This window comes from Electrophorus electricus, chromosome 5 (genome assembly GCF_013358815.1).
Source record: "Electrophorus electricus isolate fEleEle1 chromosome 5, fEleEle1.pri, whole genome shotgun sequence".
Lineage (NCBI taxonomy): Eukaryota > Metazoa > Chordata > Actinopteri > Gymnotiformes > Gymnotidae > Electrophorus > Electrophorus electricus.
Window position 1 is genome coordinate 1,302,501 of NC_049539.1, and position 17,500 is coordinate 1,320,000.

General features: G+C 46.3%; 1 protein-coding gene across 3 annotated transcripts in view; it reads left to right on the forward strand.

The window, feature by feature from the left end:
- Positions 1-17,500, forward strand: part of neto1l (neuropilin (NRP) and tolloid (TLL)-like 1, like) — a 67,874-nt gene that overhangs the window by 35,816 nt on the left and 14,558 nt on the right. For all 3 annotated transcript variants that reach the window (XM_035526506.1, XM_035526505.1, XM_035526507.1), the window contains exons 5-7: positions 11,015-11,056; positions 11,783-11,910; positions 17,273-17,500. The exon at positions 17,273-17,500 is cut by the window's right edge and continues 1 nt beyond it. In XM_035526506.1, coding sequence (XP_035382399.1) covers positions 11,015-11,056; positions 11,783-11,910; positions 17,273-17,500 — 398 coding nt within the window. The remainder of the gene's footprint in view (positions 1-11,014; positions 11,057-11,782; positions 11,911-17,272) is intronic.

A 17,500-nucleotide genomic window follows, 5' to 3' on the forward strand; every position in this document is an offset into this window, starting at 1 on the left:
ACAATTCAGACATTTTAAACGCTTTCCCCTTGGATTGCCTCAGAGGTACAAGGCTCTTACCACTCCTGCTGGAGTCTGAGGCTTCCGGTGAGACCGGCGAGCTCGTGGCAGGCGTAAAGCTAATTAAACCCGCATGCACATGACAGAGCACGTCAGACAGACGGCAACACACCACCTCCCACAACCATCCGTCATTTGGGGTCTGATGAAATCGCTCGACTCTGACGACAGTGGCATGCACACACACCGAGCTGATGAGTTTGGTTCCTGCAAAATGGATAAATAAAGAAATAAATACTGCTTTCACCTGCATTGGGGGGAGAGAGAGAGATAAGGGAAGGAGGGAGAGTGAAAATGGAGAGAGGGAAGAGGAGAGAGGGAGAGAGAGGGAAGGAGGGAGAGAAGGAGTGCACAGGGCTGATGAAGAGGGGAAACCTCTGGAGTCTTTTGCTTGACAGAATTTTAATGATGTGTGATGCTGAGATGAAACGCCACTGGGTTATGTGTTACAAAAGAGAGTTCCTCTCTCTCTCTCTCTCTCTCTCTCTCTCTCTCTCTCCACCTCCTGGCCCCTCCCTCTCTCTCTCTCAGGTCATTTCTTTGTATTGACATTCCAGTGGGTGTGGTGCGGAGTTTGTCTGGAATACACGAGAGAATAAAGCTGTTTAGCGCAGGCTGTTGTTATCGTGAGACGATGCTCCCACACTCACAGGCAGGGCGACTGAAAGTTCAGTGTGTGAGTGGCGTGCTGGTAAATGCTGATGAACACGGCCAGATGAATTCTAAAGGAGGAAAGCCACATTAATTAGGCTTCATATTAATCAATTAATGAACACATTAATTAGGCTTCATATTAACCTGTATGACTATCAGCAGTTTGCCTTAACTGGTACAGGGATAATATGTGAAATTCTTTCACTCATTCTGTGAGGAGGTTTAACATGGCAACAGCACTGAGGTTAAAGCAGCTCTACGAGTGGGCGGACTCTACGAGTGGGCGGGCTTTACGAGTGGGCGGGCTCTACGAGTGGGCGGGCTCTACGAGTGGGTGGGCTCTACAAGTGGGCGGGCTCTATGGACCATTTAGACCAATACCCCGCCACCTGGAGTTTTGTTGCTGAGCTTATCGCAAGAGAATTTGTCTTATTTTATTAAAGCAGCACATCAGAGTCTAACTGTCCTGGAGCTACAGTGTTTTACTAGAGCTACATCAATGTGTGGTCAGGTTACATGTGTCTCTGAATGTGTGTGTGAGCACCATTCTGGCTCTGCTACTGCTACTGGGGCTGATGTAACAGGGCAGGTGTAACGGGGCAGGTTTAACATGGGGCTGGTGTAACGGGGGGGAGGTGTAATGGGGGCAGGTGTGACAGGGGTTGGTGTAACGGGGGCAGGTGTAACAGGGGGCAGGTGTAACAGGGCAGGTGTAACAGGGGTTGGTGTAACGGGGGCAGGCGTAACAGGGGGCAGGTGTAACAGGGGGTTGGTGTAACATGGGGCTGGTGTAACAGAGGGTGTTATTGTAGCTGGAGGAGGTGGCTCTGTGGTGTTTGTTGTGGGAGGGGCTTTTACAGCTGCAGTGTAGCTCTGTGGTGTTTGTTGTGGGAGGGGCTTTTTCATGGGCGAGCCTTTCTGCTTCTTGTTCTTGAGTGGGTTGTGAAGCAGCAGGCAGGTGAGGACTCTGCAGCCACAGGTGAAAATTGGTGGCACTCAGGGTGGGACTAGGGCGGGACCGGGACGGGGGCGGGACCGGGGCGGGACTAGGGCGGGAATGGGGGCGGGGCAGGGAACATATCTACGGATAGACCAAAGATCTGGTCTGAGGATTCCTCCAGGCTGTGTAATCCTGGGTGAGATGGGATTGTGACCCAGGCTGTGTCTTTATGGAGCTTCTCAGAAGTCCATGCACCTTCCTTGTGTGGGTGAAGCCGTCGTACATGTTGTGGAGAGTGAAGTCTGGGTGGTGGGCCAGATGGAGGTCCCGTGGAGCAGCGTGGAGACGATCCAAGACTCAGGTTCTCTGCGTGCCTACACGCTGGGGTGGAGCTGGCTGGGCCTGTGTGGGCTCCTGAGCGTTTCTGCTTTGTGTGAGGCTGGGGAACGCTGCACTTTCAGGCTTTGTAGCTGCTTAGTTTATCTCTTGTTCGTTTTTATTCTCTCTCTCCCTCCCTCTCTCCCTTCCTCCCCTTCTCTCTCTCTTTCTCTTCCTTTTTCTAGCTGCGTAAATGCAGTTGGGTCATTTGACAAGAATCATGTCAAACTACAGAAATATTTTTTTTATGTGTGCATATGTGCACGTGTGTATGTGTGTGCTTATGCATGTGCCTGTGTGTGTGTGTGTTTATGTGCGTGTGCGTGTGATGAAGATTCATAAGGCTCGAGGACGTTTTTAAGCAGCTGTGATGTTCCATTATTTCATGAGAAACAACACAGTCCACCTTCCTCACACTCCATTAAACCATCCTCATCCTCCTCCACTCTGACAAATCGCTCACGACGAGACACAAACACTAACATTCAGGAACGCCATGTGCTGGTGTAGCGTGTAATTGTGTGCTCAAGCACATGAGTTTGGGATATTTCATATTTCAGTGATTTTTCTGCTTACACATAAGGTTTTTTTACTCAAGCGCGGTTTGATTTGTGGTGGCTGGATGTGCAGACACCATCAGCTTCATTGGGTGTTAAGTGACAAGGTCAAAACAACCTGTTGCTTTGTATCATCATTGCCTTTTCCTCAGAACAAAGCGCTCTCTGCTGCGGGGTCTCGGTGGGAAGCGCTGTTGTTTATAATATTCCGTGTCAGATACAGATCACCCAGTGCTGCATAGCCAATCAGGACCCCTCACCAGAACATTTACAAAGGAAAGGGAGGATTAACTGTCTTCATTATGCTAAGTGCTCATGTCAGAACCAATCCACTTGGCCGCTCTTCTGTGGAAACCCCTCGTTCAGGCTGACCGGGTCAGTCGGGAGAGCCTAGACATGTTGAGCGGGGATGGAGTGTGTGAGCAGAGAGTAGTAACACACCACTCTGTGCCCATGAGCGGAGCAGGTAAACAAAGCCCCACCTGACGGTTCGATATCAGGCCTTCAGGCAGTAATGACACATGATTGCATTTAGATTCGTTGTTTTTTGACTGATCAGAGCGCTTCCCCTGACTTCGGCGTCCTCACCACTCACTTCATCGTCTTAATGGAAGTATTTATTAGTGGTAAATTGGGTACAAAGGGTTGAGTGTTTGTAAATGTATTTAAACAATTTAGACATGAAATTTTGGAGCTCCAGGTGACTTAATGAAAAGAGGAACGCTACCTAAGAGGAGATTGAGTCAGAGTCCAAAGCCCCACAAGGCTTAGACTTCATCTGTAAGTCTGCAGACTGACTCGAACACTTTCTATGTGGATGTACAGAATGTCTCTACCACTAGGTGTGTGTGTGTGTGTGTGTGTGTGTGTGTGTGTGTGTGTGTGTGTGTGTGTGTGTGTCTCTACCACTAGGCCTGTGTCTACTACCTGACCTGTTTCTTCTCCTTAGCACTGATTAATAAAGTACACCAGTTCACTGTATTACAGCATATTTTCCATGTATTATAATATCGTCTGTTATGAGTCACCATATCAAACATGTTCCTCTTAGGGAATATTTGCCTGTAGTGTGAGCTGTTTTTTATTGTGCAGACAAACCCAGCATAAGCCAGTGTTAAAATATCCCTGTAAGGTCCTGGTAGTTCTGTAACGCTGTGTGTCATAGATCCGCTTTAGTCCGACGTCAGCTAAGAGACATGGATTGATGTCTTTTTCCTAATGCAGGCATAAATCCAGCAATGAGGCATTTGGAGTGAACGCTGCCTCTGTTTTGATCAGAGAACAAACGTTTGTTCAGAGGACCAGATTTGGAGCCAATCAGCTTCAACACAGTGTCAGTTCCTCTCTGAGACAGGCAGATACGTTATGAGTTGTTGAACAGATCCAAAAGTATGATCAGGATCCAGCCACAGGAATCCTCCCTGCAGTTCACCGCCAGTTCACAACCAGTTTTTAGTTCAAAGCCACCTGTACTGTAAAACTATCAGTCCAGTATAAATTTGAATTAATTTATAACGAACCCACAAGTTAAAAGTTCAGTGGACGTTATTTCTTCCTGCCTGGGCGTGGTTTTGCCAGGTCAGCAGTTTGTGGGTTCTGATAGTGTTTGTATGGGTTAGAAGTGTGAAGTGTGGTTCTGATGTCCTCACACATCCTGCTGAGGTCCTGATGTCCTCACACATCCTGCTGAGGTCCTGATGTCTTCACACATCCTGCTGAGGTCCTGATGTCCTCACACATCCTGCTGAGGTCCTGATGTCCTCACACATCCTGCTGAGGTCCTGATGTCCTCACACATCCTGCTGAGGTTCTGATGTCCTCACACATCCTGCTGAGGTTCTCTGTCAGGACACAGCTTGCCTCACAAGTCTCGCTGTTTGTTAGTGCCCAGATCCGAGCTGCTCCGTGCCAGCAACTCTCTCGTCGATAGCCAGTTCATGCACTTTACTGGGAAATTCCAAACCCCACCGTAAGAAACTGAGATGGATGTTCGCGCTGAGGTCCGGTGGTTGGTGCAACCCAGGTGCTTCAGACGTTCCGTATGGTCACTCTGGACCGCTCGGCCTCTTTCACAGTTACTCCTTTCTTCCTCCTGATGTGCCAGCTCATGACGTTTTTCCACAAGTGTTTCGGCCCGTGTTTTGGATTCGTATTGCATTTATTAGTTTGTTGGTTTAGACCAAATTTGCAGGACTAAACAGCTCTGCATACATAACCTGGAGAACTCAGGGAATCTGAGAATAAATGTTTGTTGACTGATGTAGAGTCGTTGTAGCAACAATCAAACAAGCACACAAAAAAGCAACAAAAATCGAGTCAAACACTTTAATTACCCTCAGAAACATGCATCAGAGCTCTGGCCCTACTCCCAATTTTCTGATATGTAGAACTGGTGTGATGGAGCTGACGTTAGCATAGTGTTGATTTATCGCATGACTGCAGAACCAGAATGGAGGTGATTGCATCTGGGAGAGGAAGGTTTAAACAAAAACACCCACACATGAACAGTTGCCTGTCAGACAGCTCAAAGGTGGAAGCTATTGGCTGCTATCAGGTGTGCCCACCCAACCCCACACCCCCAAGCAAAACCCGCACTGCTCATTCATATTCTCCAGGGAAATAAATACACACCCAGCCAGTGGCTGAAATAAAAGCTCAATCATTGAGGGGGCGTGTCTGCAGTCTGTTCTTGGGGCGGAGCTTTGCAGGCATTCCATCTGGAATATGTAATATGTAAGGGAGTTTCCCTAAACCTTACAGCCAGAGAAAAGGGCTGATAGCACAGCTTCACGTCCTAAGGAGTCTGACTGCAGCACATAACAAACACCCCTCTCCTAACTGCTGAGGATGGTGTTCCAGCACAGTACTGACTGCTGAATATTATCAGCACATGGCAGACATCTCTGCATTTGGTTCATCTCAGTTTAACTTGTCTTTCTCTCCCACTACATTTGCACTCCATACACACTGTTTGGCATTAAACACACGGTTCTGTGTTCTCTAACATACTGTGTGGTGTTCATTAAACACACTGTGGTGTTCATTAAACACACTGTTTGGTGTTCTTTTAACACACTGGTGTTCTCTAACATACTGTGTGGTGTTCTCTAAACACTGTTCGGTGTTCACTAAACACACTGTGGTGTTCACTAAACACTGTGTGTTGTTCTTTAAACACTGTTTGGTGTTCTCTAAACACTGTTCGGTGTTCACTAAACACACTGTTTGTTGTTCTCTAAACTGTTCAGTATTCATTAAACACACTGTTTGGTGTACTCTAAACACTGTGTAGTGTTCTCTAAACAGATTTAAGTGCTGCTTATTGTTCATACTCGCATCATTGTGTATTCAAACCAGGACATGTCCAGGAAAACCTCCCAGTGTATGCAGGAATGTAGTGAGGGACAGCTGATCACATGACCTCATGCATGATTCTTCTCCATCCATAGCTCTGTGTGTGTGTGTGTGTGTGTGTGTGTGTGTGTGTGTGTGTGTGTGTGTGTGTGTGTGTGTGTGTGTGTGTGTTTGAAAGAGAGAAAGAGAGAAAGCGTGACAAGCTCAATTGCCTTCAGTTAGGAAGTAATGACAAGTCCTGGGAGTGTGTCTGCCAGACAGAGTGGTGGGTTCAGAGCCTCTGTCAGCTCAGTCTGCTAATGATTCATTGAAGTAATTCATTAGTTTGATCAACCAATTTAGCACCTTGGAAGATATTAATTAGTCAGCTACTTAAATGTCACTAGGAAGCAAACAAAAAAGAAACAAGACCTCTGGGAAATGTAGTGCACTCAGTATATGAAGCTGCTAGTTGTCCTTATATGGAAATGTGTATATATATATATATATATATATATATATATATATATATATATATATATATATATATACATACACACACACACATTTCCATATAAGGAGCTATGCTCCTATATTTGTTCCTCTATATATATATATATATATATATATATATATATATATATAGGTACAATATAGCTATGTACATATATATATATGCATGTGTAGGTTAGCTGGCCCTTATGAGTACATGATTAATGATTATATTATGATTACATATTTATTAATCTTATAATATTAATGTTATATTAATATGATTATATTATGAATGCATGTTTATTAATCTTTCAGGTAAAGATATAATGATGAATACTGATGCAGTTTTGGTTTGTTTAGAAGCCGAAACCTAAGCCATAAATGGATCAGTGCACTATCCTGCACTGAAGCAAGAGAAAGACACACACACACACACACACACACACACACACACACACACACACGCGCACACACACACACACTTGAGCAGAAGCAGAAGTAAAACCTAATAGTGTATCACACTATTGTGAAGAGTGAGAACATTGTGGGTGGAGGTGTGTGATTGATGATGACATTGTGGGTGGTGTGTGACTAATGATGACATTGTGGGTTTAGGTGTGTGACTGATGATGACATTGTGGGTGGAGGTGTGTGATTGATGATGACATTTTGGGTGGAGGTGTGTGATTGATGATGACATTGTGGGTGGAGGTGTGTGATTGATGATGACATTGTGGGTGGAGGTGTGTGATTGATGATGACATTGTGGGTGGAGGTGTGTGATTGATGATGACATTGTGGGTGGAGGTGTGTGACTGGTGAGGGCATTGTGGGTGGAGGTATATACATCTTAAGCCTAGTTTGGATGATGATAAGCAAAAAAAAAATGTTAAAAACTATGTTGTAAATATTGGGATTAAAATAATCTGTCAGAAGATTAAAACAGTCAGTAGTACCACATTATTGGGACTGATGTTCCAGCCCGACATGGGTTATTGTTTAATATGATTTGACTATATTAATAGTTAAGCAAGTAATAACATCATATACAGACACACACAAACATACACACAGCCATAAGTAAGCGACCCTCTATGGACTACAACACCCATAAACTGCTTGTGTTCTCAGTCCCCTGATTGTTAGTAGCACCTGTGTTTAGTGTGTCCCTCTATAATTGTCCCTCTATAAATAGTTATTTGGTTTGTGTTATAGTGAACTTTTCTCTCCTGTTCCTGTACTGGTTCTTGTATATTTGACTAAAGTTGTTTGGATTGTGAACTCTGCTCCTCATGTGACTACATCTTTGGACAAACCCTGTGCAATTAAACCTGCAATCGATTCCTGACACACACGCACACGCACACAATATTGTCAAACCTGAGCAGCTCAGTGTCTCTTTGCAGTTAGTCATGTTAACTCACTGCCATTTCTTTCATTCTTCTGTCTCCCGCTGGAGAGATTCACACCTGTGTTACTGTCTGGACTCTGAGATGAGTTACATATTACACCCCCGCACACACACACACTGATTCAGTATGAGCTATGAGTTTGTTTTCCACCCCTGTTGATTGAGTTTGGTCATATCTGTACTAGAACTCTTTCTGGGGTGATTTACACAGAGCAGATGCTTGCACTGATGAGAGGCGCGAACTGGCACGTTCTCCATCCTGATGCCAACACGGCCAGTGGCCGAGCAGGACGCCTGCGTGCTCCGGGTTAAGCTGTGCTAAACCCGTTCCGGATGGACCTGCTCCCATGACCCCGGGGGCCCTTTTTCATTAACCAGCTGCCATTTTGATTTCCAAACTCTTGCACACAACCCCCAACCCTACAAAATATATAGAACTGCTGCTGAAAAGACTGCGTGTGTGTGGATGTGTACACCAGTGCACACCTGTACACTACTGTGCACTAGTATATGCATGTGCACACATGCACTCCTTTGCGCTAGTGCATGCGTATGCACACGTGCACCCCTGTATGCCGGCGCAGGTGTGTTGTTCCTCTCTGCACTGAGCATATTGACTCATGCACGGGTCATGTTGACGTATTGTAATGCGGAGCCTCCCGTGTGGCTGCGTGTGCAAGCTTGTGACGGACAGCTGGCCCTGACGCTTTAATCTCTTTAATCCAGCGCAGGGACCTGGAGGATCAGAGCTCTTTACCTGCACACCACCTGATGTGGACACATGGTCAGAGCCTCTCCCTTCGCCATGAAAACCAGAGTGTGAGAGCCACCTTAAATGAACTGACCGCAAGCAGAGAGAGACAGATGTGAGGAAGTGAGCCATAGGTCACTTAGCCTGAGTGCTTCCTACGCACATCCAAAGTCTGTGTTTGGCATTCAGTGTTCAGCATGAAGCGTGTGGCATTCCGCAGTTGAGGGAGATCTTCGGGTGTGGTCGGGAATGCGAACACCGGAGCCCTGCTCCAATTTCCAAAACAACCCACCCTTTGATCACAAATCTCATCTTCTTACTGTCAGTGAACTTCATTTGATATAGCAATTTTATTTTCTCCCTTTCTCCCTCTCTCTCTCTCTCTGTCTCTCTCTCTCTCTCTTGCTCTCTCTGTCTCTCTGCTTTTTCACCCTTGTTCTGTAATGTTATTCTTTCATTATTCCTGTATCGTAGCTGGTTAGTATGAGGGCCGGGTCACGACCTGATCTGAATTCTCTGAGCAGTAGTCAGGCGGTGGGAGTCACATTTGGCAGAGAAATTTCTTCCCAGATACACAGTTATTCTGGAGACACACTGGCTTCCCAAGTCCACCCCTGCCAGAGCAGAGCTGTGTCTCTGTGGTAGAGGAGGATATGGAATGATCCCCCAAGAGGAGGTTTTACTTGGGCACATTGTTAGACAAAGCTGAAACTGATTCCAGAACAGTCGGCGTCCTAACGTTTGAGTCTGGGTGCTCATGTTGGTATGGGCGTCGTGTTACCTGGATCTTCCAGCACACTGTAGCTGTCAGAGGAAGAAGTGTGTTGGGGAACAGTAATGAACAAACTCATGCACACACACACACACACACACACACACACACACACACACACACACACACACACACACACACCAAGACTGCATCAGTGCACAGGGGAGACAGGAACTGACAGAGGGATAAGACAAGTACCTTCCCCCTAAATCAATAAGTTATTTTGTGTGTGTGTGTGTGTGTGTGTGTGTGTGTGTGTGTGTGTGTGTGTGTGTGTGTGTGTGTGTGTGTGAGAGAGAGAGAGAGAGAGAGAGAGAGAGAGAGAGAGATAGATAGATAGATAGATAGATAGATAGATAGATAGATAGATAGATAGATAGATAGATAGATAGATAGATAGATAGATAGATAGATAGATAGATAGATAGATAGATAGAGAGTTGAGAGACTCGAGCCAGCTAACAACCTTCTGTAAAAATACTGCCATTTTTGTTCTCTGTATGTTCCAAAATACCTGCATTGTGTGCAATGACACGACTGCACTGCCAAAAACAAATGAAAGTGGACACCTGCCAATTAGAATTATGCAAATTATAATATGCTAATTGGAGCTACTACCTTCCATGTGTTGTTAGCCTCATTAGCATTCAAGCTATTCCTTTACTGTTTTTTTCAGCTGCTCACACACATTTCAGGAATGAGCTCTAGTGTCTCAGCTCTGAAACACCTGAACACATTCTCCCAAATGCCAAATTCTTGCATGTTGCAAGCAAACATATTGACTTCAAAACCATGAACATTCTCCTCAAAATTAAATGATCAAATAAAAACGTCAGATAGCCGATCGTCTAAATTTGTACAACAAACCATGTTTTTTGCAATCCACAGCGTATAGAGTATATGTTGCAATCTTTGCTGCATCAATACAAAAGTTTAGACACTTTTCACTGAAGACTTGGTCTCATACGCGGCTTACGCACACTGAACGTGAGGGAAACAGTGTCCTAACATACCAGTTAGATAACATGGACACATAACATGCTCTGTGTCTTTACGGCTACATATCTGCGTATGTTATTGTCCATCTGAAAGCACTTTGATTGGTTGCAGTACTTTATAACACAGTGCTATACAGCAGCAGCCAGAAACAGTTACCCCACACCAAGACTTCCTGCAGGTATGTACTTCCTGTAATGTTGTGGCAGGCAGGAAGTAGGAGTGTACATACGCAGAGAGGTATTTTAATAAATGATCGAAACAAACAAGAGACCTGAGAGATCTGGACGAAAACAAACACCACACATGAACCAAGACAAAGCAAAAAAATAACGAACTTTACCAGAGAACAAAACAAACAAAACAGCACATGAGTTGCCATCACACGGAGGAATGAGGAGAACAGCAGGATCCAGACCTTCCCTGGACAACATCAATCAAATTAATGAATGACTTTTTCATTAATGAAAGGACTAAATTCTTCCACCTTCTTCCATCCTTTGAAGTATTTAAGTATTTGATTAATGTTTCATCCTGTGCTCTGTGGTTAACCGCTTATGATGGTGACACAGGATCATATCAGACACAGAGACAGAACACCGACGTCACACAGGCATCCAGTTATAGATTTGGTACTAAAATGTGTTATTTATTCTGTGTGTTATAGATCCTGATTTTAAAGACATGGGGGTCCCCAAGCCTCTGCCTTGTAGGTACCACACACTCCCCACACACTGCCCTCACACTCCCCACACACTCCCCTCACACTGCCCTCACACTGCCCTCACACTCCCCACACACAGCCCACTCACTGCCCTTACACTCCCCTCACACTCCCCTCACACTGCCCTCACACTGCCCTCACACTCCCCACACACTCCCCTCACACTGCCCTCACACTCCCCACACACAGCCCACTCACTGCCCTTACACTCCCCTCACACTCCCCTCACACTCCCCTCACACTGCCCTCACACTGCCCACTCACTGCCCTCACACTCCCCTCACACTCCCCTCACACTGCCCTCACACTGCCCTCACACTCCCCACACACAGCCCACTCACTGCCCTTACACTCCCCTCACGCTCCCCTCACACTGCCCTCACGCTCCCCTCACACTCCCCTCACACTGCCCTCACACTCCCCTCACACTCCCCTCACACTCCCCACAAACTCCCCTCTCACTGCCCTCACACTGCCCTCACACTGCCCTCACACTGCCCACTCACTGCCCTCACACTCCCCTCACACTCCCTTCACACTCCCCTCACACTGCCCTCACACTGCCCACTCACTGCCCTCACACTCCCCACACACAGCCACCATGCCACAGGGGTTTTTAGCCATAACCTTTCTCTCTCTGTCGCTTTCCCACACTCCCTTTCTCCCTGACCCCCCCCACCCCCCACCCCATGTCTGTCTGTCTGTCTGCAGTTTGTGAATTCGAGATGGGTGGACCCGAAGGCATTATAGAATCGCAGCAGGTCACCCGAGAGGGCAAGGCCTCCCCGGCGGAGGCAGTAGACTGCAGGTGGTATGTCCGAGCGCCTCCCAGCTCCAAGGTGAGTAAGCAGGCTGTGGTGTGACCCTCCGCCGTGTTATCCACTCACACACACTTGGTTTCAGTTAGCGCGTGTTGGAGCCTGAAGCGCTATAAACGCCTGGGCACCTTTCCAGCCGGACTGCAGAGTGTTTTGGTCTGTGAGACGAGCAAACATCCGTGAACAAACATTTTTGTGGTATTTTGCCTGAAGGAGGAGACCTGGCTCGACAACCTGTAGGGTGTGTGTGGGGGGAGGCTATCTCCAAGGACTACTGCCCCTGTCACGGTGGAAGGCTGGGAGTAAAGACGGATGGCTTTTGACCATCCACTTCCCTCTCTGCCCCTCTGCCCCTACCACAGCCCCTCAATATTTGTGCCTCCTCAACCAAAGCTGTAGTAAATAGATTTAGTAAACAGCTGTAGTAAACAGCTTGAGTAACCAGCTTTAGTAAACAGCTTGCTGTTTTTAGCAGGTTTTTCTGTGCTTCCATTAAGACCTTTTGAAAGATGGACTGGTGTTTGGGCAGATGTTTGGACAGGTGAATCTCAGATCCAGGTTAACTGCACTGGCAGCAGATTCCCTTACCACATGACTCCTTCATCTTACCTACCCTGGGCTGGTGTGTGTGTATGTGTGTGTGAGTGTAAGTGTGTGAGTGAGTGTGTGATTGAATGTGTCTGTGTGTGTGTGTATGTGTGCGTGTATGTGTGTGAGCGTGTGTGAGTGAGCATGTGAATGTGTGCATGTGTGTGTGTGTGTGTGTGTGTACGTGTCCTCTCTCTCTCCCTCTCTCTCTCTCTCTCTCCTTCTCTCTCTCTCTCTCTCTTTCTCTCTCCCTGTCCCTCTATCTCTCTTTCTCTCTCTCTCTCTCTCTCTCTCTCTCTCTCTCTCTCTCTCTCTCTCTCTCTCTCCCTCCCTATCTTTCTCTCTTTTTTTCTACTAGCCTGTTCTCTGCTCTGTTTGGGAACATCACACACTTCTGTCATATATTACTGAGTTATGGTCACCTTATCAATATTCATGGTCTTTAGCTCAGTCTGGTTCTCTACGCCACTGGGCTGTCTGCCTGGGAACCACTTTCCGTGTGTATGTGTCTGAAACTGTGTGTGTGTGTCCACACCACTGTGCGGTCCCACTTTGGAGCCAGCTTCTATGAGTGTGTTCATGTATGTGTTCATGTGTATATTCATGTGTGTGTGTGTGTGTGTGTGTGTGTCTGTGTGTGTGTGTCCACACCACAGTGCTGTCCCACCTTGAAATCATTTTCCACAGGACAGTAACCTCCTCCCCCCACGGACGCCGATTCCCTGTGCTGAGTGGCTGGGAATATTTGGGTCTAATGTGATTCATTGTCTTACCAGTTGATTTCACTGCTATCTGATGTCCTTGCAAGCATTGGGTGTGTCCCCATGCTTGTCTCCGCTGGAGGAATGACTGAGACACTTACCTGCTTATAACTGACTGCACGCAACGCTTATATGCTGCAGCGATTTCAAAGGGGAAAAGAGATTTTGTTACTTCATCTGTTCTTTGAGACTTTGCATGTTCCCCCAGCTAAAACTCCCCATTAACGTATGACAGGGTGCTGGCTGGAGTATTAGTATTCTCTGGACTATTAATACTTTTAATACTTTTAAAGTGATTGGAAGGTCCATTATGACTGTCTTTTCCATTAGAGTCTAATTGTTTTTTATAGTCTGGTTGCCACATATATCAGACATCTTCATTTCTGGCAGGCGGAGTTAATCCTGTAAATGGCTTTACATCAGTGGTGTTGCAGAGAGACTCCCTCACAGGCATGTGTGCTTTGAGCACAGATGGCAGGAAGGCTGTGTTGCCTGTAATCACATCAGAGCTCCGTTCAGATGTCTCCCTTCTCTCATCTCAGAGGGCTTCATATTTCTCCAGCAATTAGGCCCAGGAGCCTGCAGTCTGCCTGACACATGAGCTCCGTCCTGGAGGCTCTACGCGTGGGTTGCAGGTGGACTAGTGCAGGGGGGAGGCTATGTTTGTTAGCATGCAGCGCATGGTGTGTAGTAGCATCCGTCACATGTAGGTGGCTTCGGGTCCTCACTGTGCACACAGAACTTTCTCTCGCTCTTTGAACACAGATGGAATATTAAGTCATTTGGCATCGGGAACAGATCAGTCAGCACAGGAAGTGAGTGAGTTTGTGTATCTATACATGACCCAGAGATACTACCGCACACAGGCGCACAACACACACACACACACACACACACACACACACATACACACACACACACACACACATACACACACACACACACACTAACAAACACACACACACACACACACACACACACACACACACACACACACACACACAAACACACACACACACACACACATACACACACACACACACACACACACACACACACATATACACACACACACACACACACACACAGGTGCCAAAGAGATAACTCCTCCCCTACAGCCACAAGAAATAAAACCATCCTCCAAAACACACGGTCCAAAGACATCCTGTACATACGCACATACACACACAGCTCAAAGACCACAAAGATATAACTCCACCCTCCACACACACAGACATACCCCAGAAAGATAACACCCCAAATGTACAGAGATAACACCACCACATACACACACATTTATACACACACACATAGCCCAAAGAGATAACACTACATACACACCACAAGGAGATAACTCCTTCCCACATACACATACCCCCTAGACATAACCCCCCTTCCCCCTTAGAACAAGCTATCCAATGGGGAAAGAGTCACTGCAAAGACTAATTAGAGCCGACTCATGCAATCAAGACGAGGCGTCCGGCCTAAAGGTGCACATGCTTCAATCCACAGACAATGACTCACACAGAAAGAATCCTGGAGCTAACGCCTGTTCCTCTTGGGAAAATGGCCAAGGAAAGGTCAAGGGTGTTCCAGTATCCATGCTGTATATGGACAGCTTTGTCCAAGAAGAGTTTTATCCAGGGACAGTTTTGTCCATTAGTAGAAGTATGAAGGCGTAGTAGAAGTGAGTTCCTGTTTACGAGGGTCAAAGAGGAAAAGAGTATCTCTGGGTGTTGGTATTTGAAGTCCATGGAAATCTTCCTCAAGAGCTTTTTCTAGAGCTTTCTCTGGAACTTTCTCTATCTATCTATTTATATATCTATAGATAGATAGATAGATTTAGATCATGGTGATCAGTAATTGTTGGCTCTTGTCTTTGTTTTCATGCTGTTCCCTGATGTTTTCAAGTTCAAGTTTCAAGTTTGGTTTATTTGTCACATACATAGTCATACACAGTACAACACGCAGTGAAATGGTGAACACGCAGTGAAATGTTTTTACTGGAGGCTCATATGTAAGCATATGAGAGTGGATCATAACATTATTACTGAGCTCCAGTTCTGAAAGGTCTAATGTGATAACCGAAGTTCTACCAGTAGTGTGCTTAGTCTCAACACACTCCCACAGAACTGTTGTGCAGCACAGACAGCTCAGTCGAACTCACTGAGCCTGACGTGTGTTCACACACACTGAAGATCTATTTGAATTAAGATTAACATGATTCTATATAGCAACGGTACAAAGCGAACTGTAGAAAAGTTACACATAGGAAGGTGTAAGCTGTATTAAAGGTTCACTGACCCATCCAGCCAGTAGGGCAGCCTTACAGAGGGTAACCCTTCACCCAGGACATGTGGGGCACGTGTGGCTGTGTGGGTGGGTAACCCTTCGCCCACGACGTGTGGGGCACGCGTGGCTGTGTGGGTGGGTAACCCTTCACCCTGGACGTGTGGGGCACGTGTGGCTGTGTGGGTGGCTAACCCTTCACCCTGGACGTGTGGGGCACGTGTGGGGCACGTGTGGCTGTGTGGGTGGGTAACCCTTCACCCAGGGGCTGTGCACATGTTCACTTTTTTTAAATTCATCTTTCACTTTTTATTGACCTAATCTTATATCAAAAGGTTTTCTTCTCATGACTTGTAAAATTACTCATGTCAGATTGATCAGAATTAACCCTGAATGTTATCTCTCACAAGCCTTTTTCTGTAGCAGTTTCAGCTAAAGCAAACTTTATGAAGTTTAATGAAATGTGTTTACTTTTAATTAATTTTCCAGTGTGCAATTCTTTGAGTTTAGGAGCATAACTTCATGCAAATTACTAGTTAATTTCAGATGCTAATATTTGGTTTCTTTACCAGATGCAAATACAAACACATTAAAAAAAATGTACTTCTATTTCATTAGTGACTTTCCTGCTGGAAAATCTCAATTTAAGTTCTCTGACTGGAGCTCCAGTCTTTATCACTGGGGTCACCAGTCTTCATCACTGGGGTTGCCAGTCTTTATCACTGGGGTCACCAGTCTTCATCACTGGGGTTGCCAGTCTTTATCACTGGGGTCACCAGTCTTCATCACTGGGGTCACCAGTCTTCATCACTGGGGTTGCCAGTCTTCATCACTGGGTGCTGACCTATGCTCACATTTTCATACATCAGCATTGGTTCTATTTTAACATCTATGCTCTTCCCACACTGCAGGGTGTGAATATGCAGATCAGACTTGGTGGTGGTGACATAACAGGGAGGGGGCGGAGCTATCCAGACCATTAATAATGATTGACATTGTGTGGTGGTGTGGTGTCTTAAGGATGCACCCACTGATGGTGTCTACACGACATCCCATAACACCTCCTCACTGACTGCTGGAGTTGCGACAGCTGCTGTGCTCTTGTAGAGAGCGCCGACAGGACCAAAGCACAGGAAGCCTGTTGGCTTAAAGACTTCATTTCCCAGGAGGCCAAGCGAGAGACACACACATACACAGAAATGTGTTTTGATTGGCTCACTTTAAATGTAATAATCACAGCTTATGGGCAGTGATGTTCTCTGGTAGTCGTGAGCTGAATCTGTCCAACGCTGCGACTGTGCTCATGTTTATGTGAAAAGGGCTTTCACAGTAGTGAGCTTAAAATTTCCAGAGGTGCATTTAGGACCACAAGCTCGCGAGAAGAACCCAGAAACTCTGTCTCAGGGCCTGGGCTTTGTGGCGGTTTGAGAGGCTGAGCTGGGTTTACCGACACTGTGTCATTATTGGGATCCTTCTCAGCTGAAAGCAAAGGGGCACTACAGCTCCAGAGATCTCCATAAGATATACAGCCATACAAGATTTTGAAGCCACTGGTGTCGTGAACACAATGACAGCTTGTGCAGTGTAGATGCTGAACAATTTTGAAATGATTTTACTGAAAACCTTTATGTGGTGTAAAGTCATAGTCTGCTGAAGCATGTGTTGGAAACAAGTGTCTCTCTCTCTCTCTCTCTCTCTCCCTCTCTCTCTCATTTGCTGTTGCTCTTGCTGTATATATCTTTTAGATATACTTGCGATTTCTAGACTATGAGATGCAGAACTCTAACGAGTGCAAGCGTAACTTCGTGGCCGTGTATGACGGCAGCAGCTCTGTGGAGAACCTGAAGAGCAAGTTCTGCAGCACGGTGGCCAACGACGTGATGCTGAGCACGGCGATCGGCGTGGTGCGCATGTGGGCCGACGAAGGCAGCCGTCACAGCCACTTCCGCATACTCTTCACCACATTCAGACAG